Source organism: Megalops cyprinoides, chromosome 5 (assembly GCF_013368585.1).
Source record: "Megalops cyprinoides isolate fMegCyp1 chromosome 5, fMegCyp1.pri, whole genome shotgun sequence".
Lineage (NCBI taxonomy): Eukaryota > Metazoa > Chordata > Actinopteri > Elopiformes > Megalopidae > Megalops > Megalops cyprinoides.
In genome coordinates this window covers 2,675,264-2,702,554 of record NC_050587.1, presented here as the reverse complement: position 1 = coordinate 2,702,554, position 27,291 = coordinate 2,675,264, and the positions used below count along the sequence as shown (strand labels likewise).

The following is a 27,291-nucleotide window of genomic DNA, read 5'->3' as shown; positions in this document are numbered from 1 at the left end:
TATGTTAACATTCTGTGCATTCGGATACCACTGAAATGGAACTGTCACTGACATTATGTATCTACACTCCGCTGAGAGTATTTCGCTGCACTGTTGTCCAGAATTAGACGCATCAGAAGTCCCGCGCAGTGCAACTCTAGACTGCCAATTGGAATCTGTCCGGTCAAACCATTAGTATTACCTGTTAGCCGGGAAAAGGGCTCCCTAGCTGAATGACACGCCTCAGCGACGTCCTTCCCAGCATTTCGTCATGTGATGGAACTTTGCTCCAATCGGGAAGCACTCGGCAAGCTAGAGCGGCGCTAATGAGCTGCGCTTTTTACATTCAAAAACACAAGGAAGAGCTGCCAACCTGGGGGTATTCGGGCTGCGCCAGCTTTAGACGCGACACGGTGGCTTCGAGTGTTCTTGGAAATCCAGCGAGTGGAGTATGGGTTTCTGCATGCATTCAGGGTCGGCAGGACCGCTCCGCGTAAGGACATAGAGTGGAACTTAGAGTTTGCCGCAAAAAGCAGTCTGTGTAACACAAGGGAATTAAAACCGACTCCTACATCGGGAATAATAGAGAAAGAGGCGCCTAAATCGATCCCGTGTGGTTGGGTTCCTGCACATTGTGTGCGCTGTTTGTGGATGCATGACAACAATGGACTGTCACGCTTTTGAGCGATTTCACATCTTCACGTTATTTCCATCGGATAGACGCCAATAAAGGCTACCCAGTGGCAACACATTCTTGTTTGGAAATAATTTTCTCGCGGTTTGCTGGTGACACGCTGCGCTGGGCGCACGTCGATCGGGGGTATTCAGAAAATGCCAGTACGAAACAGATACAACCTGGTGGACGATGTTGGGGATTCGCGTGTTCCTCTACACAACGAGGAAGCATACCAACATGGGATCAGTTTCCAAGCAAAGGTGACATTTTGATTTCAGTATTATCTGCCTGTCAGAGTATCATAATAGTTTAGCTATTGAACTCCAACAGGTTTTTTTTTCTCCACTGATCTTACTTCCTTTGCTTTGCATATTGTCCCAGTTATGTGCCCATAAGATGTCGAGTACTTCAGTCAATTATGTAGTCATTTTGACGTCTGTAGGACAGGAGTATCTACACTTAGGGTAAAACAAACAGGTTGGCTTTACAGGTGTTCACTAATAGTGTTTGGTGCGCAGGAAGACAGTTTTAGCGCGAAACAGCTTCTGTCATCTCATAAGGCTTCAAGACATTAACATATTATAGACGTGATAAGTTTGTTGTCAAATGACCATTTCTCCCTAAGTCGTCCTTTCTCATCAGTCTCTTGTGAAATGTTTTCAAACGAATTGGTCCCCGTTTTATTCAGCGTCTCAGAAGACATGTCCCTCATGTCTTGCATTGTATTGTTGGAAAATTTCGCGCATTTTGCTCTAAGTTATTGGACTCGGTGTATGTGTATTTAATCAGGAGTTTTGAATATATATTAAACCGTACAGGTACTGATATCCCGGCAAAAGCTCACTATTTTGCGTGTGAAAACCAGCTACATAGAAAGCAGGACTTTAAACGAAAGCTGACTCTGTTAAACATGGAAAAGTGCGGGCTTCAGGAAGAAAACACGTTTTTCTGTTTTTCATTCAAGTAGAGGTTACTTTTATAGACTGTGTAAACAAAATGAAAAACTTTAATTTTATTTTTGTTGTTTTAGAATTTGAAGAATTTTGTACATACCTATTTCAGGATTAAAAATGGGCATGCACGGATCTTATGTTTGTTATGCTTCTTAATAACATACTCTGCTGTTGTCATCGATAGCTGATAAAAATTTGAATTTGCAGAACTGTGTTTCACAACTAAGGCTAATTATCTTTAATTGCATGTATAGTTTGCAGCTTTAGTCCCGTTAAATTTTAAAAGAGGGTGTTGATTTAATGAGTTCAAAAAGAGCACTTTATGTCTACCAGAAAGGCTTTTTCTTAATTCATTTTGGATATTATTTTACAAGGTGTAGTAGTATATGCCTTCATATTGGTAGATTGGTTAATTAGCTGTTTGAATATGAAATGTAGCCTCCTGGCACCCAGAGGCTTGGTCACAGATACAGTTCAGATCAGTCTTCATGCATTGACCCACCTTGGTCCAGTTGTCAGTCCTAATCTGAATTTATATAGGCATTGTGTCCATGGTGTGGATCATGGTCATTTGACAGCTAGACAACATCATGTAACAGGTAACAGGAGGTGTAGAAGAATGTGACCTGTTCACAGTAAGAGTGCAGCACCAGTTTTAAAAAATGTTATTGTTATGCACATACCACCATAATGGAGTTGTTGTGTAAAATACTTTTAACTGACTTTTTTTCTCTAAAGGTGTATTACAGGATATGAAAGGAAAACTACCCATTTACAGTGTAATGCCTTTATATCATTTTTAATATAATATTCAGATTGCTTTCATTGATGGTCTTTGGAAATATTTTAAGACTGTTAAGCCCTCTCTGGCAATACAGCATGTTTGTGCTTTAGTGTCACTCTTTTATGTTGTGTAATTATGGTACAGACTGTAATTTTGTGTAATATTTTGTTTAATTTTTATGCAGTACTTCTCAGCACATCTAGTAGTAGAAGTTTGGACAGAATTTTCTCACTTGACAGGACTTTGCTAATTTTCAGCTTTTTCTCTCAGCTCCCCCTCCTCAGAGTAATGGAATGTAGACTTCTTATCTCCGTTATCGGTGTTGTAATGTATCCTCCTCTATTGCTCTTAATGCATTCAGAATTAGCCATGACACGTCAGAGGGTGGCTAAAACATGCGCAGCTGCCCCAGCTGCTGTTCTGATGCAGCGTGAGGGACATTTCTCACAATCAAACATGGCAGCTCGGGGTGCTGAATCATTGTGTGTTCCAACTTATTAATATGGGACGTACTTACTTGTGTGCCCATTCAGATATGTAACAGCGCATACTATTGTGAGGAACAATTTCAGCCTGAAACAAAAGAGAGTTTGAAATTTATTGCTGAAGTCATTTCATTCCTGTTTCATAGCATTCCCCAGCATCATACTGAATGTCAATACTTTCACTTGTATAGATATACATGGCCCTAGTGATGGAGAGAAAAGAGGGCAGTGAACAGGCTGAGTGCTTATGTTTGTACTGTGTGTTGCTGTGTTATGCTGTACTGTGCTGACCTTGCCTTGCTGTGTTTTGTGGTCTGTGGTAGAGTTTGTCACAGCTAGTTCTAAGCTCTGTCACTGAAACTGCTATAATCATGCTGTATGATTCAAGGTTATGACGCTACTGTTTTCTGATGCTACGCTGCGTGATTCTTTTGTTACTGCACTGCTTTACTCTGGTAAGGCGTTGCATGGTTTGCAGTACGCTCCTGTGCTCTGTGCTGCCATTTTGCTGTGCTGTATGCTGTGCTTTGCAGTGTCCCTGGTGCTGTAGTGATGTGTGTAACTGTGTATGATGGTTTGCAGTACGTGGGCAGCCTGGACGTGCCGAGGCCCAACAGCCGAATGGAGATTGTGGCGGCAATGAGGAGGATCAGGGTAAGTGACTCAGATGTGTACGAGTGTGTGAAGTGTGTGTTGGATGTGTGGACCATGTCATAGATATGAACATGTCATGTGTGATGGATGTATCTACTGTTTGATGAATAAGAACATGTAGAGTGTGGTGTGTGTATGTGTGTGTGTGTGTGTGTGTGTGTATGGTAAGATGGATTTGAACATGTAGTTTGTGATGGGTATGTGTACTGTGTGATGGATATGAATATGTACTGTGTTCTATATGTATGTACTGTGTGATGGGTATGAATATGTAGGTTATGATGGGGGGGTGTGTGCTGTGTGACGGATGAGAACATGTAGCGTGTGGTGGATGTGAGCCACGGAATGCACGCAATTGCTCCCATGCCTCTATAGAGGTGGCCTTCAGGGAAGAGTTACCTTTGGGAATAGAACATCAGAAGCCCTATTCTCCTCTATGACTGCCTGAGACACATCCCCCCAGCAGAATGACCAGCATGGCACTCCCACATACCTCTGCTGGGCTCTACCTGCACTGTGTTACAGTGTTCTAGAACATGACATTTTAACAAGTGGGGCTCATGAGCCACAGACATGAACAAAAAGAATGTGAAAGGAACCTGTAAACTCTGTGCATTTGGGTTATCTTTGCATTCCAGTGTTCCAGGGATTTTGCTGTGCCTAATTAACAGGGAAGAGTAAAGCTCCTATTTTTTTGCACAACTATCTTTAGCAAATTTCCTTTTTAATCTGTTTCCAGACTGTTTATTGTGAACCATGAGGCAAAGATGAGAGCCTTTATGTTGAAATACAAGAGTGCTAAAGTATCGAATTACAGCATGATTAAAAACACAAAACGAACAATGCATCTGTAATCCCACAGCCGCCAGAGAGAGATGCATCCTTTTTCACTGGCGAAACAAAGGGGGTCTCGTTTCGCACAGGAATCCGCCGCTCAGCGCTCCATAAAGCACTGTGTGGTATCTGAAATTAAGAGTGAAGGTCACTTTTTGTTTTAGTTTTTCTTCTCCAGTCAATCATTGAGCAGGTAGTCCACTTCCTGTGACTGTTTTTGATTAAGATGCAGAGTTCTTCCAGAAGGTCACCACTGATTTTAATTATAAAGCTTTTCTGTGCGTGATTGAGCTTGCAGGTGAAGCGTAATGAGATGGCCAGAGTTCTTAGTTCAGAGTTCAGGTGCCCACCTCCAATACCCTAGGTGGTTGTGCATTTCCATTCTTGAAAGCAAGCATCTTAACTGGGCTGATTTGTAAAGGTGTACGTTTTGGCATATTCTTCTCTGCAGCTCCTGTCCGGTTGTGTGCTGTGCCCAGAGGTGCCACAGCAGCACCCTGCTCTGAGTGTGATTGTGCAGTCTCTCAGTTACAGGCTCTTTCCCGCTAACCGCCACTACACGCTACAGCTCCATTTGTGCATTTACTTACCCATTTACAGTTATTATGCCTCCAAGACCAATTTCCATCTGGAAAGTAAAGAATTGCTTCAGTGTCTATGCTTGTGTGAATTCCCTTTGGCATTCACAGTGGAGCCTCTGTCTTCCTAATGACAGGCCGGACAATGCAGAATGTTAATAAATGATGCCATTTTGACAGTGTAATTGCACGGATGCATATAATCAGTGCTAATTTGCTTGTAGTTAAAGCCCATCTCTCTTTAGCACAAGGCTGTTTGCTGTCGAGGCATCCCTTACTGTGGGATTGGAATTAATTCTAATGTATTTACCGTGGAAACGCTGCCCTGTAGGTAGGAGTGCTAATGATTTCAGGTAACACCAGCTGTTGCGCTGTCTCATGTTGATTTGACAGGTTCCTCTGGACTACCTCGGATTGTGTGTTAGTCCTGATACAGTGGAGCGTACTTTTGTAGTTTGATTTGCTCAAGGCGGCCCTTAACCTAGATATGAAGAACGCCACCAGGCTTAATAAATGTTCTGTGTTTGTTTCTCTTCGCATTTGTTTGGTGGCCCTCATCCACACATTCTGTGGGATCTCTTATGTAGGGCTGTAGCAGTTTCAACTAGTAGAAATCATTTAGGAAAGCTCAGCACAATTGCACAGATTGTTTAAAAGATAATTTGCACTGCTTTGTGCCCAGACCTGTGTCTTTTCAGTCATTCAGACTGTCTTCTTCAGAAAACATCATTGTTTAACACAATGGTATCTGCCCTGTCTTAAATATAAAGAAGATTGAAAACAAAACCTCCCAGCCAAGCACTGTAATTTTACAATTGGTGAACTAATTTAACCACCTCAGAACTGTCAGAAGCTTTATCGTCTGTGAGATCTGTAACCTATAAGGTGAACTGTTTTGTTCATGTTCTGAAATGATCTAATTTGGTTGTATTTGAACACAACCTCACACAGTTCTCATGGCTTCTCAGAGAGAGACCACAAGCAGCACAGAAGTATAGTGCTGTTTGTACTTGGTGACGTAGAGCCATTCTCTTTATTAAACCCGTTCACTGTTTAAGGCTTCTGGCCTTCCTTCCACCCCTCTGCCCTGGCCACTGCCGCTGCTGTGGAAGACCCTTCTGGTGTGCCTTTCCTCAGTGGTGCTGAGGCTGTCTAGCCATGGCAGAACTGTATCCCTACCATCCACTTTTCCCAGTTTGCTGCTGGTGAAGTTTAAGGGTCACTGCTGTAATGGTTCCAAGGCCACTGGCAGGGTCCAGCATATGGAGGCGCTGTCTACTTCTGCTCCTTGCAAACCCATGTTGATGACTTTTCCATTCAGTTCTGGAGAGAGGCTAGCCTGAGGAAGACATGCTGTCAGGGAAAGCTCTGTTGTTGATTTCTGCTCCTCGTTTAGTGGGTTAGTGTGTTATTCTGAACCAATGATAGCAACAAAGTTCTGTGTAAGAATGGCTTCATCTAGCTTCTCTGTAGAGTATGTCAAATGAGCTCTCTAGAGAAGTAATGGGGAAAAAGATATTTTTGGTTTGCTAAATTGGTCCTGGAAAACTAGGTCTTTAGAACAGCAATGTGCATGTGCATGTGTGCGTGTGTGAGTGTGTGAGAGAGAAATTCCTTAGTTTGAGTGGCACTGTCAGTGCTACAGAGCCGCACATTCTCTCAGACTGTGAGACTGTGTGGTATACAGTATCTAGGGGTTACAAAGCTCACATGTGTAGTTTCACACAGTCATGCGATCAGATGGAAATACAGGAAATGTGCATACAAATTTTTATAGTTTGCATAATGGCATCCTGTTAATTTGAGAGCCAGTGTGTGAATCATATCTGGGAATACTGAGTAGATGTGTACCTGTTTTACTGGGGAAAATGGTGTAGTTGCCTACATTTACTAGCACCTTCTCTTGCACCTGTTTTGAAAGCTGTGTCATAATTATTTTAGAACGTATTAGCTGTAGCAAGTTAGCAGCAGCAGCAGCAGGAGTTAGTTGGCTTCATCGTTGATAAATGACCTTCTCCCTCCTTTTATGGTTTGACAGATGTAGAAAAACTGTAATTGTTTTGTTAATGAGTATGTCTCTGCATTTTTTTGCAATTAACAAAATGCAGGAAGGTGTGGTAAAGAGTTCTGGAAACACCAGATGGCGTCTGTATGTGTGAGATCACTTGCATCTTCCTGCATTTCTGCTTGTTGCGGGTGCTTGTGGGCTGCTGTTACTGGTCTGTACTGATACTTAAGAGATGATTGGTTATAGGATGGGGGTGGGGGGTGGCTCTGAATGTATTTGGGGATGCTGTGTGTGTCGTCTTGGAATGGTCATGCTGGCAGTGGTCCTTAACCGATTTGGGACAGTAGCAGTGAGGCAACTGCCCAGGATTCAGTATGGATACAAATGATGAACAATGAGCTTCAGAATCAAGAATGATTTTTCCTCCCGTGTATGTGCATGTGTGTGTAGTTGCATGTGTGTTTGTGTGCATACATGCATGTGTACACATAGGTGTGCATGCATGGGTGTGTGTGTCTTTAAGAGAGTGAGAAGGAGACAACAGAGAGAGAGAGAGGGAGTAAGAGGGAGAATTTATGCCCTCAAGGTTCATGGTAAAGGACCTGAAAATTGCTGTGAACTGGTTTGCAAAACACGAACGGCCCAAGCGTAGCATGCTCCTGAAAAAGAAAGAGTGAAAAATGTGCACTGCATCCCTTCCCTTGATTGGTGCCAGTCCAGTCAGTTACCCAGCACCTCCCACCAATGGCCCGCTCTCTGCAGCCATTGAATTTCCCTTCCAGTTATGCTAGGATGGTCCCAGGGCTGCCAGTCTCACTGGCAGCCCACTGAAGTGAACTTACAAGTGTTAACTCATGTGCAGATATGCCATCCCCTCTCCTCCCCGGCTTGCTCCCTCCCATTCTCTGACTCGGGGCCTGCATTCACGCTAACCCCAAGGCGCTTTCAAGCACAGCCCAAGCAAGCTTTTCACTACTTAATGTCACATGAAACACTATGAGCTATGAAGTCATAGTAAACGAGCAACATGCTGTATGAGTAACCAAGAAAAGAGTAACACCTGATTAAATTTGTTACTCTATCTGAAGGCCAATTGAGTGAGATTCAGGCATGTCCTGGGACTGAGTGAATCTGTGGTTCACGTTGGATCATTGCTGTACTTCGATCTCAACAGGAGCTAGTGCATTGCAGAGCCAACATGGGGAATTTGTTAGCTGGGTTTGCATGCTGCTTTCTCAGATTCATGTCTCTGCTGGATCTCTGCTGCAGTGCCTTCCTCTGGCTTCACAAGCTTATAACGTCATTATGTAGGACACGCTGCATTCCCATGACAAATGGTCCTGGCTTTCTCTTAATAATGAATAGGCAAATATGCATTAATATGTACTTATCTGTTAATAATTGATATGTTATCTTTACCTGGTTTCTGTGTATGTGCTTGATTGGTACGTGCTTGATTCCCCAGGGAAGGTCAGAGTGGCTGCTGAGGAGATGTCACTCTCTGCTGCTATTGTTCCTTCTTCCTTGAAGCGACTGAGCAATCTGAAGTGTTTGTTAGTACATAAAGGGCCCATTATTTTGCCAGCAAATTTACTACCATTTCATCAGTGCATAACAAAAGCGCTGAAAAAGAGTTGTCATCTGGGTGTAGGTGAGACATTAGTGACATGATGAACAGTCTGCTACTACATTTTTCTCCTCTTTAATTGGTATATCATGCTTTACAGCTCATATAAACTGTATAAAGCACAGCGTGATAGTGTTTCAGTCTGCTCATCTTCCACGATTTCAGTGCTGTTAATATCCCCCAATGGAGTTGACTGTTTGCAAGGCTAGCAGAGCGAAATTAGAATGTTTTGGATCTGAACCTGGTGTCACTGCGCTGAGTTGCACTCTCTGCCAAATCAAAGGTAATCAATTTCCTTCTAAAAGAATATCGATCTCTCCATAGCTTCATTCTGAACTCAGCAGTGGACTTGAATATGCAATGAGTTAGCAGGGTTTTTTTTGTTGTTGTTGTTTTCATCGTTTCTTCTGAGTGCTGCACCAAAACAAAACTATGGCTGGAATATTAATATGATTAAAGAATAAACTGATGTAAGTCATGCCCTGGAAAGCTAATGTGATTTTCTTCAGACCTCTTCTACCAGGATTAAGTCAGCGAAAAGAACTGGAAAAAATGAAAAGGAAGCATCATGACGGCATCAAAGAGAAGCGGGCTGTGAACGCAGTCATTTGATTGGCTGGGTGGGTTGCCTCACAGGGAAGATAACACGGGTAGCCCAGCCAGAGTGGCGGAGGTAGGCTTGTGATCTGCCTGAATTTAAGCCCTCGGCAACAAAAATACATTTCTTGTGGCTTGAGAGAGCCTCTGTCGTGTCCTGTAGAGCTTTTCAGCTGCTGCTGTTCATTGCATTGTGCGTGCATGTGTTTTTTAGCTTAATTTTCCATTCACTGTGAGAAGTGGCACAAAAGCAGTGGAGATGCTTTGATGAGGAAGGAGATGCTTCATCGCTCCTCTGTAGCAGGCACAATCCGCATGGTAATTGCCTCTGAAATCTGCAAATGAGTTTTGATTACAAAAGCCTGGATGTGGAGCAGGGAGCAGAGATCTAGCTGGTAGGAGTGGACCCCAGGACGGGCGTGCGTGCGAGCGACTGTGTGTGCGTGTGTGCATTCGTGCATCCATCTATCAGTCCCATCCCCTCTCTGTCCGGCTTCCCTGTTTCACCTCGCAGGCTCTCTGAGAACCAGATTTACATGGGAAATTTGGCCGCCTCTGTCAATTTTAATAACCTTAATGCGATTTCAAGCCTCCACTCTGCATTTCTGTCAGGACGGGCAGCCGTAAACCCCCCCCCCACCGTTAACTCCTTCCACACCAGTCATGCTTTCTCTGAGCGGTGAGTGTGATGCGGGAGCAGGACCAGCCTGCCCTCCTGCCATACCGCCTACTTCACAACGCTGCCTGCACCGACAGATATGGGGTGCTGAAGGAGACGGCCATTATTGCCCAAACAAACAGGAGGCGGTCTTCTGGCTGCCGTTCTGAAATTGCCCCGTGCCAAGGTAACATGGCCATCCAGAGTGACCTTGAAAAAAGTGCACTGTGCATTGAGTCTTTCCTGCCTGGACCACTCTCCAGACATTGGCTCCAACTCATCGCTTGAAATTATGCGTGCATCCCAAAGCTTTACAATCCCGGAGCGGGCTTTGGGGCGGGGGGGGGGGGGGTTGGGGGTTAGGGGGAGATACAGGAGCAACTTCATTTCGCCAGCATGAAATCCTCTTTCCCTCAAACAAGTCAGGGAGATTAAAGGCAGTTTTTTCGTGCCGTGACGCAGCTCTTTTTGCAGGCTGTGATGAGCGTGCGTCTGGGGACTCTGAGACGCCCTGGAGAGCAGAGAGCAGCTGTCCCCCTACACCTGCACTGCAGCTCAGCAAATGGACCTGCTCAGATATCACTTTGGCTCTCAGGCCTCAGCGGCTCGCCAAAGGACCAGATCTGGCAGCACTGGCCGCAGTTTAGCGAGGCGTTCGCTGGCCGTAATGGGAAAGTTGTGCAAGGTGAACATACATCATTGCTTTAACGAGCTGGACAAATGAAAACAGTGATGCAGCTTAACTCCCCCCCCCCAACCTGTGAAACAGTTCAACTTCAAGAGGGAACTCAAAGCCAATTTATCTTTCTACCTTTCTCTGTTCTCTCTCTCTCTCACTCTCTCTCTTGCTCACTCTCTTTCCTCTTATCTCTCCAAACATTTCTCAGGGCGATTACCATAAAAAAGCAGCTTGTCCGTTATTATCCTGGTCGTGTGTTACCAGGCTTTAGAGCCGCCAGTCTGGAATGTGGCCATGGCCTGGCGTTTTGCAGTCTCAAGCCTGTCCCCCTGCAGAAGCATGCAGGGCTGCTTAACGATGATAATCGCGCAGATAATCACAGTAATAAACACAAACCTTTTGTGGTGCTGTGTGTTACTTGCAGGGGGAGGGAAGGGGGGGTGGGCTGTCCTGTCCCCCAAATGCTGCCACGGAGGCTGAAGGGGAAGAAGGCGGGGGGGTGCCCTCACATTATCCCCCAACCCCCAAGGTTATCTACCTGTTATCGTGTGGTTAAGATTGCCTGCCTGCATGGACAGAAGACCTCTCAACCCCCTGCACTTCCAGGCTCACTTCACGCAGTCTCAGGAGGCTTCTAAGTGACTTGGTTAATGTGGAACAAATTGCTAAGAAAATTTGAGAGCTTCACTGGTCAGGGGGAGGGGTGGTGTGTTTGGGGGGTGGGGGGTCAGTGATCCCTGGTGGGGCATGAAAGGGTTCATTGTTTTAATCAACCCAGAAGCAGATGGAGCATCACGGCCTCGATACAGAGTCATACAATCACTGTCAGCCCAGCAGGTCCCCAGCGCTGCTCTGCCTACTGTCAGTTATGGAAGTTGGTCACACTAGGAGGATTAAGTCCCATTGTCCTGTATTTTTATTTTGTTTCTAGATGCCTTGATTGAATAATCTGTTAGTAGCACACTGAAGCCTGCTCTGATTATAGGGGCATGCACTCTGTGTCAAATAGCTGCTGAAACAGAAACTGTTGCAGTGGAAGCCACTACTACATATACTGTATATAATGTGCTTGTTTATTTGAGTGTGAATTAAGCTGGAAGTTCACAAAACATTATGCTGGGTCACAAAACTGCATTTCACATGAATAACCAGATAAACAGATGAACACATTTACAATAACAGATAAATAGGCAGGGTGACTGGGCCTTTTTTGTGTGGCCATTTTAGATGAAGAGGGAGTGAATGTCATGGTACTGACATTGTACATGACATTGTACTGTTAAGATAATAAAGTGAATGAAAATGATGAATGCGTCATTAAAATGAATAATAATTAACTTTGTGAGATGGGCTGTTTATAAATACTTCAGTACCTACATAGCTTACTAGGTAGCTTGCAACCTTGTGTCAAAACCTCTGTAGAAAAGTGTCGTCTTCATAGATGAACAGGGAAAAGATGTTGTCATTAGTGGTAAGTGCTGAAGGCTTTGTTTTTTACTAGCCTTTTTCCTTACAAAAACAAAAGACATACAATGTTTGAGGTGCTATATTGGTTACCTCTCTTTACCCTCTGATGGAAGGGGCCTAATGATGTCACTCACATGTGTCCTACACCATGGCCCTACGGCACTTCTAGGCGTGCAGGACCTCTCGAGTAGGTGGGCAGCAGGGTATCTTCTGAGGAGAAGGGGGGATGCAGACCTGCCCAGCTGTTCTGCTTCCATCCTGCATTCCCTCCTCACACTCCATTCAGCACCACTATACCAATGCTCTTCCTCGTAGGTCTTCATTACTGACCAGGTCATGTGATGGGTGACAACGAACCCCTTTCACCCAAAACTCTCCTCTGTGTCCTTGGCATTGATTTGTTCTCGGCAGTGTGGTGCCTCACAGTCTCAAGAGTCCTATGCTTCAGAAAGAGTCCGGCTGAGCCATCTTTCCTATCAGCTTCAGAGACGCGTGGAGAGAGCCAGTGGTGTTTGTATAAACAAGCTGCTAGTTTCGTTTTTCTTTACCAGGTTGCGTACTAAAATGACTGGGCATGCAGGAGTGAGTCGGCTACAGTGAATAGGGTTCTCCTTAACCGCCAGCATGAACAAGCACTCAGCATTGCAAACACTTTGCAGGGACCTGTGTTGACTTTCAGCTATCAATATTTCATTTTGTAATATCATTTCCCCTGTTCCACGTTATGAAATGCTGTTTAGCTATTCTGTGATTAATTGTGGAAAATTAGCTTTTGAAGTGTTGTGAAAATTATGGATTTTCATGAGACGATGGTTCACAGAGAAACAATAAGAGGTTTTTGAGCATTGAAGATGTAGTATAAGGCTGAAATTTTAGATCAATAATTCTGCAAAGATCTGCAAACAATGTAAACAATTTTATTTTTGGATGATATTGGTACCAGCATAGAATGGTATGATTATACTGTACTTGGTTTTTAGTTTAGAGTATGAGGTATCCCAAAGAATGTTGTTTGTTTAGGGGAGATTGCAGTTGGGATATGCTAAGCCCTAATTGGTCCTTTCAAAAGATGCCTGTCAGCAAGGTTCTCTGGGAGTTTGGAGTATAGTCTCTGCTTCGCCACTAATTACGTTTACATCCTTGTTTTATTTTCATTTGAATTGTCAGCGTTCTATCAGAGACCCCAGGGGGACACAGATGTAAGTGAACAGAGAGCCTCATAAGTTTTCTTCATTGTGTCCGGTCTCGGAGTTTATTCTTTGGAGGGCACTTCTCTTAGTCCTTTAAATTGTGCTGAAATATTCCAATTCAATGGTGAATTAAGCAAGTGCACACAAAAGAGGAACATTAGTCACATTCAGCTGGGAAAATGAGGCAGTAGAATTTGCAACCCCCCTCCACAAACCCCAAGAATCCCCCTCCCACTCCCCGCCTCAACTTGTTCACTTCAGTTCAGTGGTTTCTCAACACTGCCACAACCTGGATAGCATTGAACTCACATTCTGCTACTTTCCAAGAATGTTTAATTCTCTCAGTTGCTGTCCACAATTCTAAAAAGCAGGTTCCCTGACACACAATGTCAGAAACTGGTCAACAGACACAGGAGGGTACAGTACTCTCCACCTGTCATGTGGAACAATTGTGGTTGACTTTGTGGTGCAATGAAGGTGAGCGGGAATCTGTGGATGATCTTAGAGTGTGAGGTGAATTCAGTGTGATTTCTCCCACTTTGTAGCACAAATAAGTTGAAGGAGAAGTACTGGGTGGTGTGTGTTACTGAACAAGTCCTGAAAATACAAGGCACTAGAGGATAATTTAAGTCAGGTACACACAAACACTCATTTTCTAGTGATAGACTGCACGTTCTTTTAGCGGACTGCAAGATTCAGTGAAAGAGTATTGTCAATGATTCTGGAAGACTGAAATAAAGAAATTCTTTCACTGTAAGTTGGGCTCTGACACTCAGGGAGCAAAATAGTTGAAAGGGCTTTTTTTTTCTTTCAGCTTATTAGGACCTGCAGTCTTGGCAGAGTTAACAAGCAACACAAGGCCACTCCCCAAATCACCATAGCAACTGGCACCTCTGCCAAAATATGTGCTGTCTTCTGGGTCTTTTTTGGAATGGTTTTGTGCATTGTGTGTGTGTCTGTGTGTGGGTGTGTGTGCGCATGTGTGCGTGTTTGAGTGCATGAATGTGCCTTGGCTTTTCATAACAATTGTAAAAGTGGCATTTACTGCGTTAAAACTAGCCTGAGAAGCAGGTTTGCTCACTTGTTCACATTAAAGTGCGGCAGGCTCTGGTGACTTTGACTGCATTATCTTGCGGGACTCACTTTAACGGTTTAATGCTGGAGGAAAGAGAATGGGGCCGCTGAGCTGAGAGATGGGCTGCCCTACTTCTGAGTGATAGGGACACTGTGCGATGCCAGTCACTCTCCTTTCTGCCCAGTTGGCTGCAGTACAACTGCCAGAGCCTGGAGTGGTTGTGTGTGTGTGTGTGTGTGTGTGTGTGTGTGTGTGTGTGTGTGTGTGTGTGTGTGTGTGTGTGTGTGTGTGTGTGTGTGTGTGTGTGTTGAGGGGTGGGGTGGGGTGGGGGGGGGTACAGGGTACAGGGGTTACAGGGTATCTACATTGCATGTGGCATAAACAGTCTGTCATGGTGGGGGGTCCTGTGTGACAAATTGCCATCCTATGGTTTGCATACCAGCTGATAGGTGTCCCACTGGGACCCGTTAAAGCCTCCATCACTGAGAGCAGGGAATGTCACAGCCCGGAGCATCCTGCTGAACAGAGCCAGGTGAACTGTTTGTTCATTGTCGTTTTTGAAGCCAAGGACCAAGTTTAGCAGCAGCCTCCCACAATGCCTCTGTGCTGCGTCAGCGTTTGGACCTTTCCTTTTTTTTTTAACACCACGTTACTGTCTTGCTAATAGATGACTGGCAGCTGCCCACGAGGCTTGTGTCAAGCTTACAGGCCATCGCTGCTCTCTGTCTGCTCAAATGGGAGGGTTTCCTGGACAATTCTGGCACAGGAAAAACTCTCATCCTTTCAGATACACTTCAGCACATTTCTCATAATGCAGCAGTAAAATGGAGCTGTTTATGAGAGTGGCGGGTGCTGTTTTTTATAGCCTTATATTTTGAGGGATATGCTGCCTCAGCCCTTTTACTAATATTCAGGATCCAATTTTGCACGCAAGGTATACATGTAGAGATGGAAAACGTTGGTAGTTTGAAGAAAGGGGCATTTCCTTTGAGCTGTGTCCCCCTGTTCTCGACCAAGAGGTTGGTATAAAATTTGTGTTTGACAGTTAAGTTAAGGTAGACGTGCTTCTTGCTTGCATGGATAATGTTCTGTTTTGGACTCAAACAGCATGTGAACTTCTCAGCAAATATTTAAAGAGGAGCAGATTAATGGATAACTGGGTTTTGCCTGTGATATGCATTTTCCTGCCTCCTACATAATCTCATGAATTTTGTCTTTGGTATCTCAGAAACATAATCTGTGTTCCCAGAATTCCCTGAAGCTCAGTCCCCCTTTCTCTTTTACACATTTCAAAAACAGTCTCCCTGGATGTGTGTGTGAGTGCTTGTGTGCATGCGTGTGCATGTGTGTGCGTGCATGTGTGTGTAGTTGCGTGCGTGTGTGTGTGCATGTGTGCGTGTGTGTGTGTGTCTGTGTAGTTGCATGTGTGCCTGTGTGTGTGTGTGTGTATGACTTTGGCCTTCCCTGGCCTCTCTGGTTTGCATCTTTGTTGTCCACCCCATGTGAGTCTCAGCCTTTGATCCCTCTTTATGAGTGGACACCCCGCAGACCCACAGATCAGATCCGGTCCATCCGGGACAGTCCCCCCCCAAATGAGCTTGCGGGGTTGGGGGAGGCCTCACAACAGGGCTTGGCACTGCTCCAGTTTCGGAGATGCACAGCAAGGGGAAGCGCACAGAGGGCAAGGTCACCGATTTGTCTGGGACGCGCACTCAGAGTGGCAGGGGCGCACATTCAGAGTGCCGCCTTTCGGCTAAATCTGAACAGAAAAGCGCTTCCTTTTTTTCTTTTTTATAGTCTTGGTCATTGTCATTTGCTTATTCTTTGGCCAAATGAGCTGGAAGGAGTCCAAGGCATACCGGACCTTTAGATCGCCTGCTATGATTTCACCCCTCTCAGGTTTCACTGAATTTTTTTTTTTTTTTTTTTACCCTTCTTAAGATGTTAATGCCTTTGTGGTCAGCTAATCCTCTGAATACATTTCACATTTCACTGGAATCCGTTTTCCTTGTCCTCTGTATGCATGTAGTAATGGCTTGACGTGCAGTGTTTTTTTTTATCCTCCTACTGTTCCTCACAGGGAAGGTTGTATGAGGTGAGCCGCCCTCAAGTGTAGAAGCCGTTTTTTTTTTTTTTAACGTGTCAATTATTCAACCCATCCTCTGACAAGTGCCACAAACAGGAAGCGAGTGGCTAGCACTGCCGTTAGTGGCAGTAATTCTTTTGGCCGTTTGTGCAGGAGAAATTTAAGACCAATTACCTCTCCTGTTCCCCCAGAGCGTGGCCGCTGGGGCCTGCGGAAGCCGAGTGTCAGCTCTCAGCAGTGCACTGCATCTCCACCAGAGCCTCAACGGGAGCGTGTGACTGTGTCCTTTCCCTCAGCTGTACAGAATGTCCCTGGGAAACTGCAGAGGGAACATGAGGATCAGATCCCAGACCTGTTCCTTTGCTCCATTCCTCTCGGTTTACCCCTGGTCTGTCAGCGAGTCTTGATTGGCGTCAGCGGGTCTGTCAGTGAGTCTTTATTGGCATCAGCGGGTATGTCGGTGTGTTGTAATTGGCGTCAGCGGGTCTGTCAGTGAGTCTTTATTGGCATCAGCGGGTATGTCGATATGTTTTGATTGGTGTCAGAGGGTCTGTCAGTATGTTGTGATTGACGTCAGAGGGTCGCAGTGTGTCTTGATTGGTGTCAGAGGGTCTGTCAGTGTGTTGTGATTGACGTCAGAGGCTCTTTCGGTGTGTCTTGATTGGCATCAGAGGGTCTCTCAGTGTGTCTTGATTGACGTCAGAGGGTCTGTCATTGTGTGGTGATTGTCGTCAGAGGGTCTGTCGGTGTGTCTTGATTGACGTCAGAGGGTCTGTCGGTGTGTCTTGATTGGCATCGGAGGGTCTGTCAGAGTGTCTTGAGTGCGTCATTTCGCTGTGAGGAATCTCACTGGCTTGGTCAGGGATTCATCTCCAGTTCAAGTCCACTTCCCAGACTAGGTGTGACTGCATCTTCCTGTAAATCAGTTGGCTTGTACTCTAAAGAAGGGGAATGTGATTGAAACGTTCCTGCAGCTGGAGCAGCATGTTTGTGTAGGCGTGCATATGCAGTGTGTCTGTAGTGAGTATGAGAAAGAACATAGATTTATCCTTCAGGAAGTTCAGAAAGGTTGTGCATGTAGTGTGTGTGTGTAGTGAGTATTAGAAATGGTGTAGTTTAGAGATGCATTCTGCAACAAACCCCTGTCTTTAACCCCGCCACCCTTATCTTGGTGACTGTGACAGTTTAACCCTTTCGTACATACAGTCACACCGGTGTTATTAGAACACTAGATTGGAAAAATTCTAGCTAATATTAGCTTTGAGAAACAGTGATTTAACATTACAAAGTGTAGCAAATGCGGCAGTGAAAACTATGAGATGCTAAATAACGCTAATGAAAACATAATGAACCATGTAACGTAACACCTGCACTTCATAGCATAAAATAAGTAACGTGCGAAAGGGTTAAGAGAGGTGATGTGCTTTTCTCCCAGCTCTCTGATGTTATTTGCCAGGGCAGGATGTTGGTGGCTCTCTGTGCATTTGGGGGCTCGCTCTTCCGCTGTGATGTGGCAGGTGCCTCAGCAGGTGTACCAAAACCTTCTGTGCTGGGTAATGCTTGTCATTAAGACACCTCTAGGGTCTGTGAAGGTTGCAGGGCTATTCTGACACACAGACAGAAGCAACAGACAGGCCAGCTTGTCCACAGAGCAGCCTCTTCATATTCAGTGGTTATAAATCGATATGTATGCATTACATTCTCTGTGGTGAATTCAAACCAGCTTCATACATTACAAAATGTCAGCATCACGAAACTGTACATCAGTAGCTATATTACTAGCGTACATGTTTTATATTTGCCAGAGTTCCCTTGAAGAATAAGTCATTGCATTAAATCATAGAAAATGACATGGTAGGTACCACACCAAGTTAACTGGAGATGAGAAGTCATGTGTCATAACAGTAAGTCATGAACAAAGCTCATGCTGGCTTGGTTTGCTACTGTTTTTCCTGTTTTAATGGCTATGTTGGCCTTCCCCTCATGGGACAGATGGCCTGCTTATCCTCGTCACAGACGGGAGATATTTGTCCCCCGCCTCAGACGGGTGTCTCCGCTTGCCCCGGGGGATGGGTACCATGCACCAGGGGACGCCGCAGTGAGCCCTAAGTCCCCAGTATTCATCTGCTCCTAATCCTGTTATGTTCCTTGCCATCTGATGCGGAAGGAGCTGGCTTGTGTTCCCAGTTCTTATCCCACGCTCCCACTGTCCCTGTCCGCCTTGTCCAGCGATGGGTCAGGCTTTTGATAGTAAAGCCTCTGATGTGCCCTCCCGTGAGATTGTGAGAACCTCTCAAATTATCCTTGGGTTTAGGTCCATGTTTTTGAAAGTAAACATGTGGCTCAATCCCCCTGTTCAACTTACCCTGATGCATTGGAAGCAAGGCCAATGGTTTGGACTCACAATTCACAATCAGCCCACATTGAAACCTTCCCTTCCCTGTAAGGAAAAATAGCACAGAATTATTGTTGGCAATTATTGACACATTACACATAATTCACCATTCTGACAGAATGGCATGTGATCCAGGCCCAGCCAGGCCAGAGGAAGTGAATGCTGTGTGACTGACTCAAGCACAGATCCAGTGTGTGCAGGCAACACACGCCTCTTTTCGGTGGGGTACTGCGTGCAGAGTAATCTTGCATGTGGAGCTCACATTACACTCACAGCACCTGCAAACCGTTCCTTCTGCAATGAATTTACGGGGCTGCCAGAGGGAGGAGGGCCACATGGAGAGTCCTCTGCAGGGAGGAAAGGGGTGTGCAAGGAGCAAGGGCTCTGCTGGGGTCTGGTTGCAGGATGCAGGAATTTCCAGCATGCAGGTAGGTGAGGAAGAGGCAGTGGGCTACCTTCACTGCCAGCTGGGTGGAGGCTTCCGAGCGAGGCAGCAATATCCTCCAAGGTCAGGAGGGCAGAGTGGAGGTGAGGCCCGCGGCAGGAGCAGCGTTGGCTCGTCTGGGGTTCACCATCCCGGCTCCATGTCAGGATTGCGCTGCTTCTTCAGCTGCTCACTCCCAGTGACCTCCGCTGAAGCCATCTTTTATCACTTCAGTAGAATTCATGTTATGACCTCTTACTGAATTAATCACAGTAAAGCACAATCAAAACAGGCTTGGGATGGATTTGCGAGCCTTTTTGAGTCTATTCGAGAAAATCTGATTAGCTAACTGGGAGTGTTTTGTCAGGTTTTACCTTCCTGAATAATGCTCTTTTGTCATGAGCACAGTATTATACAAACAATAAAAAATATATTGCATGCAGCATTTTTCTAAAATGTTTGGAAAGATTAAATCCCAACTGTGTAGTGGTTTTCTGAAACAGTTGCCGTTAGGAAAGTGGAATTATGGATGGGAGGTAGTAATGATCCCTCCGCCAGGGGTGCAGGACAAGGCGGAACCTCTCCAGAGTGCTGGCCTACTTTCCCTACTCACCCGCGGGGCTCGCCACCGGAAACACAATTCTCAAACGCAATTCCAGATCATTGCGCAAAAATGCAGGTCCGCGCTGTAAGCCTCTGCATCACCACTGAGCACTTGGTCGCTGCGGGCCACCTCGCGTGGAGCCAGGACCCTGACGTAATACGAGTTTGCTGGTGGGTCTGCCTTGCTGGCTTTGTGTAAGTGGAGCCGCTGGGACATCGGTTTGTGTAACCAGGCCAGATCAGTTAGAGACCACAGTCGCAGATCACAGATGGATCAGCTGGGGCCCCCAGAGTCCCAAAATCAACTTTCAAAAGAAAACTCATTTCAGGGAAAGGTAGGGCAAGAATCTGTGGTTACTGGCTCATTAAAACCCTTTTGTTGTCTCAAGTGCGGTGTTTTTCTAGGGCATTCATGTCAATACAGGTTTTCCTTTCTTCATCCATCTGAAAGTCCCACAGCAGCACAATCCTACCAGTTATGGTGCCGCCAGTGATGGTGTCATTTCCTTCCTGCAGTAAATTGGACATCACTTCTGTCCATGGGTCACTGGGATACATGTAGCAGAAATCGCAGGTAGTCTGCCATTGATAACACACCTGTAATACACTTATAGTGTTTGTTCAGTCCACTTTAGCACTCCTGCTATACCAAGGCAGTACATGGAGATCTACAAAGCATAGGTCAGCGCCAGAGTTTTCTAGCGGGAGAGCAGAAATCTGTTCAGGGGACTAAGGGCCATGTGTCTCAGTGTTATATCACTGGGCTTATGAGCGGCCAGTTGTGAGAGAAATGGTCTCTATGGCATAGTCTCTAGATCCAGCGCTATGCATTTTTCATGCTAACATCTGCCTTCTGAAGCTATTAAACAAGTTCCAACACAGGAATCGTTTGTTCTGGTCTGTGTGCTGTAGGGTTCAGCAAAGATTACTGCTCATCGGCCCATCTCCACGCAACTCAGGCCTTGGATTAGAAATGTGATAAGCAATTGAAGCGGTGGATATGTTATACTCTTTTTAAAGCATATCCTGCTATGTAAATGTGGTGTCAAGTAGTGTGAACCCACATAATAAGGTACCAGGGGTGTTACACTTTTCAGAGACTTGCATAATCATCTCACGGCATTAATTAACCAATTAATCAATCTGCTTGCTTAAATAAAGCTCTCATCCAGGCCTGTCAGTGTGAATCAATATAGCTGAAGATTCAATATTTATACCAGGATTCAAACTGAAGAGTTTCTGATTATTTGTGCTATAGCCTAACCAGTGCTCCTCACTGCCGGCTCTTAGTCTGTGTATAGCAGCCTTATCGGACTGTGAAGGGTCCAGTTAAATTTCGAAATGCTTAGAGGCCAGTGCAGGCTTGGTGATGGAAATGCTGATATGCAGCTTCCCTTGCTTATCAGTCCATAGTCTCATCGGTCCATAGTCTGAATGGAATATCTGTTGATGGCTGCAATCCTCACTGAAGGTGTACAGGAACGCCACTGTGGGAACCTTCGAATAAGAACAACATTAATTGGTGTTATTGCTGTACCTGTGGTCCACCACTTCCTCCCATGTGTTTGGGGACAGAATGTAATGCGGGGAGTGGGGTGTTTTCATTACCTACCTGTCCATTACTTAACTCGCAAGCGTTCGCCGCCCACCCCCCTGCGGCCCAGGAGTGAACCTGCAGTTAACTGGACACTGTAAAAGCTTTCCTTTGTCTTCCATAAACTGGATTTTGAATTCCCGTTGAAGGATCCAGTCAGCCCTGCGGGCCACGTAGACAAGCCGGAGCTCTGCCAGGAGACGAGCCAGAGAGTCAGATCAATACGCTGTCTAATTCCTGCAGTCGTGTGGGAAAACTCTGCCTGTCAGCCAGGCCCCAGTGGTGGCCCCCTCCTCCGGAGTGAGGCTGAAGTAAGCCAAGGTCATCTCCTGCAGCGGGAGCTGCATAAGTGCTTCCTCCGTCCTGGCCAGCCCACTGTAAGGCTCCAAAGTGTGTTACACATGGGCTGTTGCCAAACGTGGTTCACGAGAAGGGTTTTTTCTCGGTTTTGCACCTCTTTTTTTAAAAAAAAAAAAAAAAAAAAAAAAAAAACCTGGCTCAGTGAAGGAAAGGTTCTTTCAGCTGTGGTGGCAGCGTCCGTGTGTCAGAGAGCCCAGCACGACAGCAGCACAGCACATATGCTACGGAAACAGTCCTCTGCGTATTGATACAGTAAACGTCCTATTTTTGTGCTGGAGATGAATCATCTGCACAGACCTTAATGACAGCGCTTTGAAATGTGTGTATGAATAATGCACGGTGACTTCAAGTTGATTAGTGTCCGTGTCACTAAACCTGAGCTGTGTGTGCATGCGTTTGTTTGTGTGTGTGTGTGTGTGTGTGTGTGTGTGTGTGTGGAAGTGCGCGTATGGATGCCTGTGTGCTTACATGTGTGAGAGAGAGGAGAGCTTTTCTGTAGGGAATGTGAGTTGATACATTACATTATATCATTTAGCAGGCTTCCAAATAAGTGCATCACTATGCTAAGAGTAGTTATCTCAAAGTATTACAAGAAGACAGTAAGATACTGAGTTAAGTGCTAAACTAGTGTAGAGTCCTTTTTATACAAAATAGGGATAGATAGGATAGATAGAGAGGAAGGTAGACTAGAGATACAGCTTGAAAAGATGAGTTTTCAGCTTTCTCTTTCGGGATAGGGAGGCGAACCGAGGTAGCAGAGCCCAGCGCTCTTACTGGCTTGTAGGCCTTGATCATGTCTTGTATGTATTAGGGGGCTGACCCATTAAGTCCCTTAACGGTCCGTAACAAGATCCTGAACTTGAACCTCGCTGCAACCGATAGCCAGTGGAGGGTCTCAAAGAGAGGTGTCACATGGGCCTGCTTGGGGAGGTTGAATGTCAGTCAGGCTGCTGCGGTCTGGATAAGCTGCAGCAGTTGAATGGAATATGCTGGGAGGCCGGCAAGCAGCGAGTTGCAGTAGTCCAGATGTGACAGGATAAGAGCAGGACTCGTAACCGAAAAGGGTTGCCGGTTCGATCCCCACTGGGACACTGCTGCTGTACCCTTGGGCAAGGTACTTAACCCACAATTGCCTCAGTAAAAATATCCAGCTGTATAAATGGATAACATTGTAAAGAACTGTAACCTATGTAAGTCGCTTTGGATAAAAGCGTCTGCTAAATGAATAAATGTAAATGTAAATGAATAAAAGGAATCTGCAGATCCTGGTTGTGGCTGCAGTATGCTCATGATGTCATCTCCCAGTACAGAGACAACTGATGAAGGAAAGCTTTGGATAGCAACCAATTAGAGAAAAATAACATATTGGTTTAGTCAACATAGTTTGGTACCTTTTACTCTCATTAGTCAAGCTGTTTCATTCAGTGGCAAGAACCAGGCATCTTATTTGTTTTTTTCCAGCTAACTCCTTGTGATAGCAAAAAAGATTACATTTATTCAGTTCCAGTGTTTGTACTATGGTTACTCTTCTTCCAGCATGATCCTAGACATGAGAGGGCCATTGTTTTTTCAGCTAGTCAAGTTGCCTAACGGCAGTTTCTTTGCAGTTTTCTATGGAGGCTGATTCCCAAGAATTGTATGCATTTGGTTGCCTGGTTACAGCATACAGAACCCATTGTGTGGCTGTGTAGGTTCATCGGCACTATAGAGGACCTCTGTGACCAACAACATGACTCGCATTGTGTGACAGGGAGGGCAGCAGAAGAGGATGCTGGGTAATTCCCATTCTCCCTTTCCACTTCATCTTTAGCCCATTCTGGGAGTCTGAGTCAGAGAGGAGAAATTTACTTCATTTCTGAGAATTTGTGTGGATTGTCATTTCAGCTCTGTAGCCCTATGACGCCTAAGGGGTAGAAAACATTGTGAGACAAAAGCTGCTGGCTAATTGAGAATTTGACAGAAGGGAAGGGAAAACTTACGAGCAACTGAAGTTTTTCTTGTGTTTTTTTGTACCCAGAGCAGGCAGTCAGAGCAACTGGAAATCTTAGGAAATCTGGTTCTCACCCGGATGCAGTTAACAATGTGACATTGAAACGAGGGCAGGTTTATGAGATTAAAGAAATAGGATCTGAAACTGTGGCCATATTGCAAACCCTGGAAAAAATTCTATCTTCTAGGAAGCTTCACAGCTGAACCAGGCACTTGCTGTTTTCCGTGTCTGATCCATCATTAGTTAAGAAGGTCGTAGCAGTAAATTCATCCAAAATGCAAATGAGACCCATTTCAGATGTGTCTTCAGTGATTACATGAACATGGGTAGGCCTCAGTGACAGGTGATGAAGAGGCCTTGCAATTCTGTATTAGATAATTAACATGATTTCACAGCAAATCTGTTCAAGTCTATTAATCTGATGGGGGTGATTTCACTATGGTAATTTGAACCACATTAATCTGGACACATTCATTTTAAGAGCAGATAAACCAGCTGCAGCTTGGTTCTAATGATTTATTTTTCATTTTGGATTTAGATTATGGTTTTACAAACGGAAAGCTTCAGTGTAGAGGTCCATTTGCACCAGATTGATTTGCTATCAGGACAGCTGTATTTTCAGGCATGCAGAAATGGTCCCTTTCCTCTGTTAGATAGCACACTACATTTGTGTAATTATGCAATTATTTCATGTGTGTGTCCCCTTTTAGTTTTTTTGGTAGGCTGCCTTCCTCTTATCCTTTTTAAAAAACTCTTACTGACAGTACTTCCCAAGTCAAACTGGCAGAACATTGTGTTCCTAAGAGACTGAAAGGAGAGCCCTGCCAAGATTTGATATCAGTGAAAAATGAAGACCAATTACATTCCCTAAGAAATTATGGACTTCAGTATATTGGTGTAGAGATCACATCTGAGCTCGCCATTTTATTAAAGGTCAGTTGTTGCGCAGTCATCAGTTCCTTTACCCAAGGTGGGGCTGGAAAATTAAACCATTATTGAAATGAATAAAGACAAAACAGCAATTGCACAATAAAGCCAGGAACACATTCAGTCAAAAATCCTAGCCGCATTTGTGAAAACAGGAATTTAAGTGAGTGTGGTGTGTTTCCACCCCAGCCCACTTTGCCAGGATATTGCTTTTATTCATTAAAACAGAGCTGTTTTCCCTGCAAGACATGGATGCCAAGGGAGTCTCTGCATTTGAACAGTAGGGAACAGTACTGGTCGTTAATCAAAACATTTCTGTAGTGAGGGTTTCAGAACTACTTCAGAACAGGTTAAAGAGCGTGCTCTGCTCAGCAACATTTTGCTGTACACAGTGTCAGCCTGATGAAGTGGAAGGGTCTTCATAAAGACCTTTAATTGTTTGCTCTGATGTAAACAAAGAACAATGCAAATGCATTAAGCCCTGAATATTTCAGAACACTTTGCACTTAAGTAAAGGAAATATTAAATTTTCATACTTGAATAAAGTTACAAAAGCGTTGTTTTTCCCCTCAAGAAGCTGACTCAAAACGTGAATTATAAAAAGCTGGGGCGTTCTCGTGCACCAGCCATTTTCCACTCAGAGATGTCAACACGGCAAGGGGGAGGCAGTGGACTGAGGGTGGGGAGAATGTGTCTCGTCGTTGGAGGAAAGGCCACCCCTCTAAACAGCGGAAGTAACGGAGCAGAATGGAGGCAGTCCCTCTTCCTCCATCAGGTCTCATTTCGCCCTTGCTTGTCGACTCACCCCCCGGCAGATGCTGCTGAATTCCATGCTAACAGTTTTTGGATCCGCCTGGTTCCATTGCTTTGTTTTTTTGTGTTGGTTCAGTAGTGTTCAAGGCCAGACTCGGATTTGGCATGGATTTGTGGTACTCATGCCTTTCTTTGTCTCTTGCCCACATCATACTGCAGTAGTTAATGGTGCAGTACAAAATGCATTCTATATTTCTGGGTGTGGCAAACATGTTACTGTATATGGGAACACATTTTGGAAGGTATTAAATAAAATGGCTTTACAATGTGTTATGAGAATTCTTTGAAATACAGTGAACCTAAAACTAATAATGGTAAACATTAAGAATACTAAAACATTGCAGTATGTTTTTACCTCAGACTCAGATACCTCATATTCCTTTATTTGCACAGAATGAAATGTCGTTTCATAAGTTCATACTTTTGGGGCAGGGGGAAAGAGTGGTTTGTTTATCTGAATATTCAGTCATGAGAGTGATAGAACATCTGCATATGAAATGAATGGAAATGCATGTGCCCATTGAGCCACTAGCTGTGTGTGTCTGGACTGATTTTCCTATCAGATATCAGTTTTCTCACACCTCCCCACTCTGGTCACACCCCCAACTGCACCTGTCTGTGAGGAAAGATGTGTGGTTGTCTGAAGCAACAAAACACAAGCGTTTCCCTATGTGTAGAACATGGCATCTCTGTGAAAGCTTCTCTTTGGAGCGAGCTTAAAACTGCACAGTGGCTACAAGACTGAACACTGTTTCTGCCTCTCATCTGCAATTAGAAGGTACCTAGGGAAAGAAGTGGTCAGTTTTTACCGTGAGTGTTTTGTGCAGAGCCGAGTGCTTTGTGAGGTGTGAAGTGTCAGACGTGCCCGTTCTCAGGAGAACCTCAACCATCATTTCTCCCTGACACCCCCTCCCCCATCATCCCTCACACATGCTGAGCGGAGACATTGTTTAACCTTGAAGTCTCTGAGACACACAAATGCACACACACACTAACACACAAACACTGATCACATATATACACACGCAAACACACACATGCATGTACACACATACACATTCACACACACACACATATGCACAGATACACATACACTGACCCACATACATACACACACACACACACATATATATATATATATATATATATATATATATATATATATATATATATATATATATATAATATATACATACAACATGAGTACACCCTGTGATGGATCTTTTCTCTGCCTGGCAGCAGAGGTTTCACTGAGACAGCACTTGTGTAGCTTAAAATTGATGGTGTGAAGAGAATGGTGATGCATGACTTTGATTACATACTGAGAATTAGAGGGACACTCTGCATGCTCCGGCTCTTGGTCTTGAACTTTGCAAGGAAGTGTTACTTTGTGTAAATAATCCTACATCACAATTTTCACCACCACCTAAAATAATGAAAATATAGTGAAATATTATAAAAATCCAGCAACTGTCCTAAACTACTTATGCAATGAAGCAAAGCAGATAGATTGAATGTCAGTTCATGCAATAGCTTTGTAAGGCTGCATACATGCCTGTATAATTACATTATATTTTGTGGATACTGTTATCCAGAGCAACTTACAAAGCTTACAAGCATCCATTTCTACATTGGATATTTACTGAGGTATTTTGGGTTAAGCCTAAGGTTCCAACAGCAGTAGCCTTGGAATTGAACCGGCAAGCTTTGGGTTACATGCCCGGCTCCTTACCACTACAGCACGGTCGGACAGATCACATGCTCTGGGGACTCTGACACTTGACAGAAACTGCTTTTACATATAACCGATGACTGCTGTACAGAATGCAAAGGACATGTCCAGCGAAATGCCCAA

At 44.7% G+C, this 27,291-nt stretch overlaps 1 protein-coding gene across 1 annotated transcript in view; it reads left to right on the top strand.

Moving 5' to 3' along the window:
- Nucleotides 1-343: 343 nt before the first annotated feature.
- The window catches only part of si:dkey-34e4.1 (carboxyl-terminal PDZ ligand of neuronal nitric oxide synthase protein), a 66,915-nt gene continuing 39,967 nt past the window's right edge, over nt 344-27,291 (top strand). The window contains exons 1-2 of the mRNA XM_036528200.1: nt 344-915; nt 3,460-3,531. Of these exons, the coding sequence (XP_036384093.1) occupies nt 811-915; nt 3,460-3,531 (177 nt within the window). The 5' untranslated portion in view covers nt 344-810. The remainder of the gene's footprint in view (nt 916-3,459; nt 3,532-27,291) is intronic.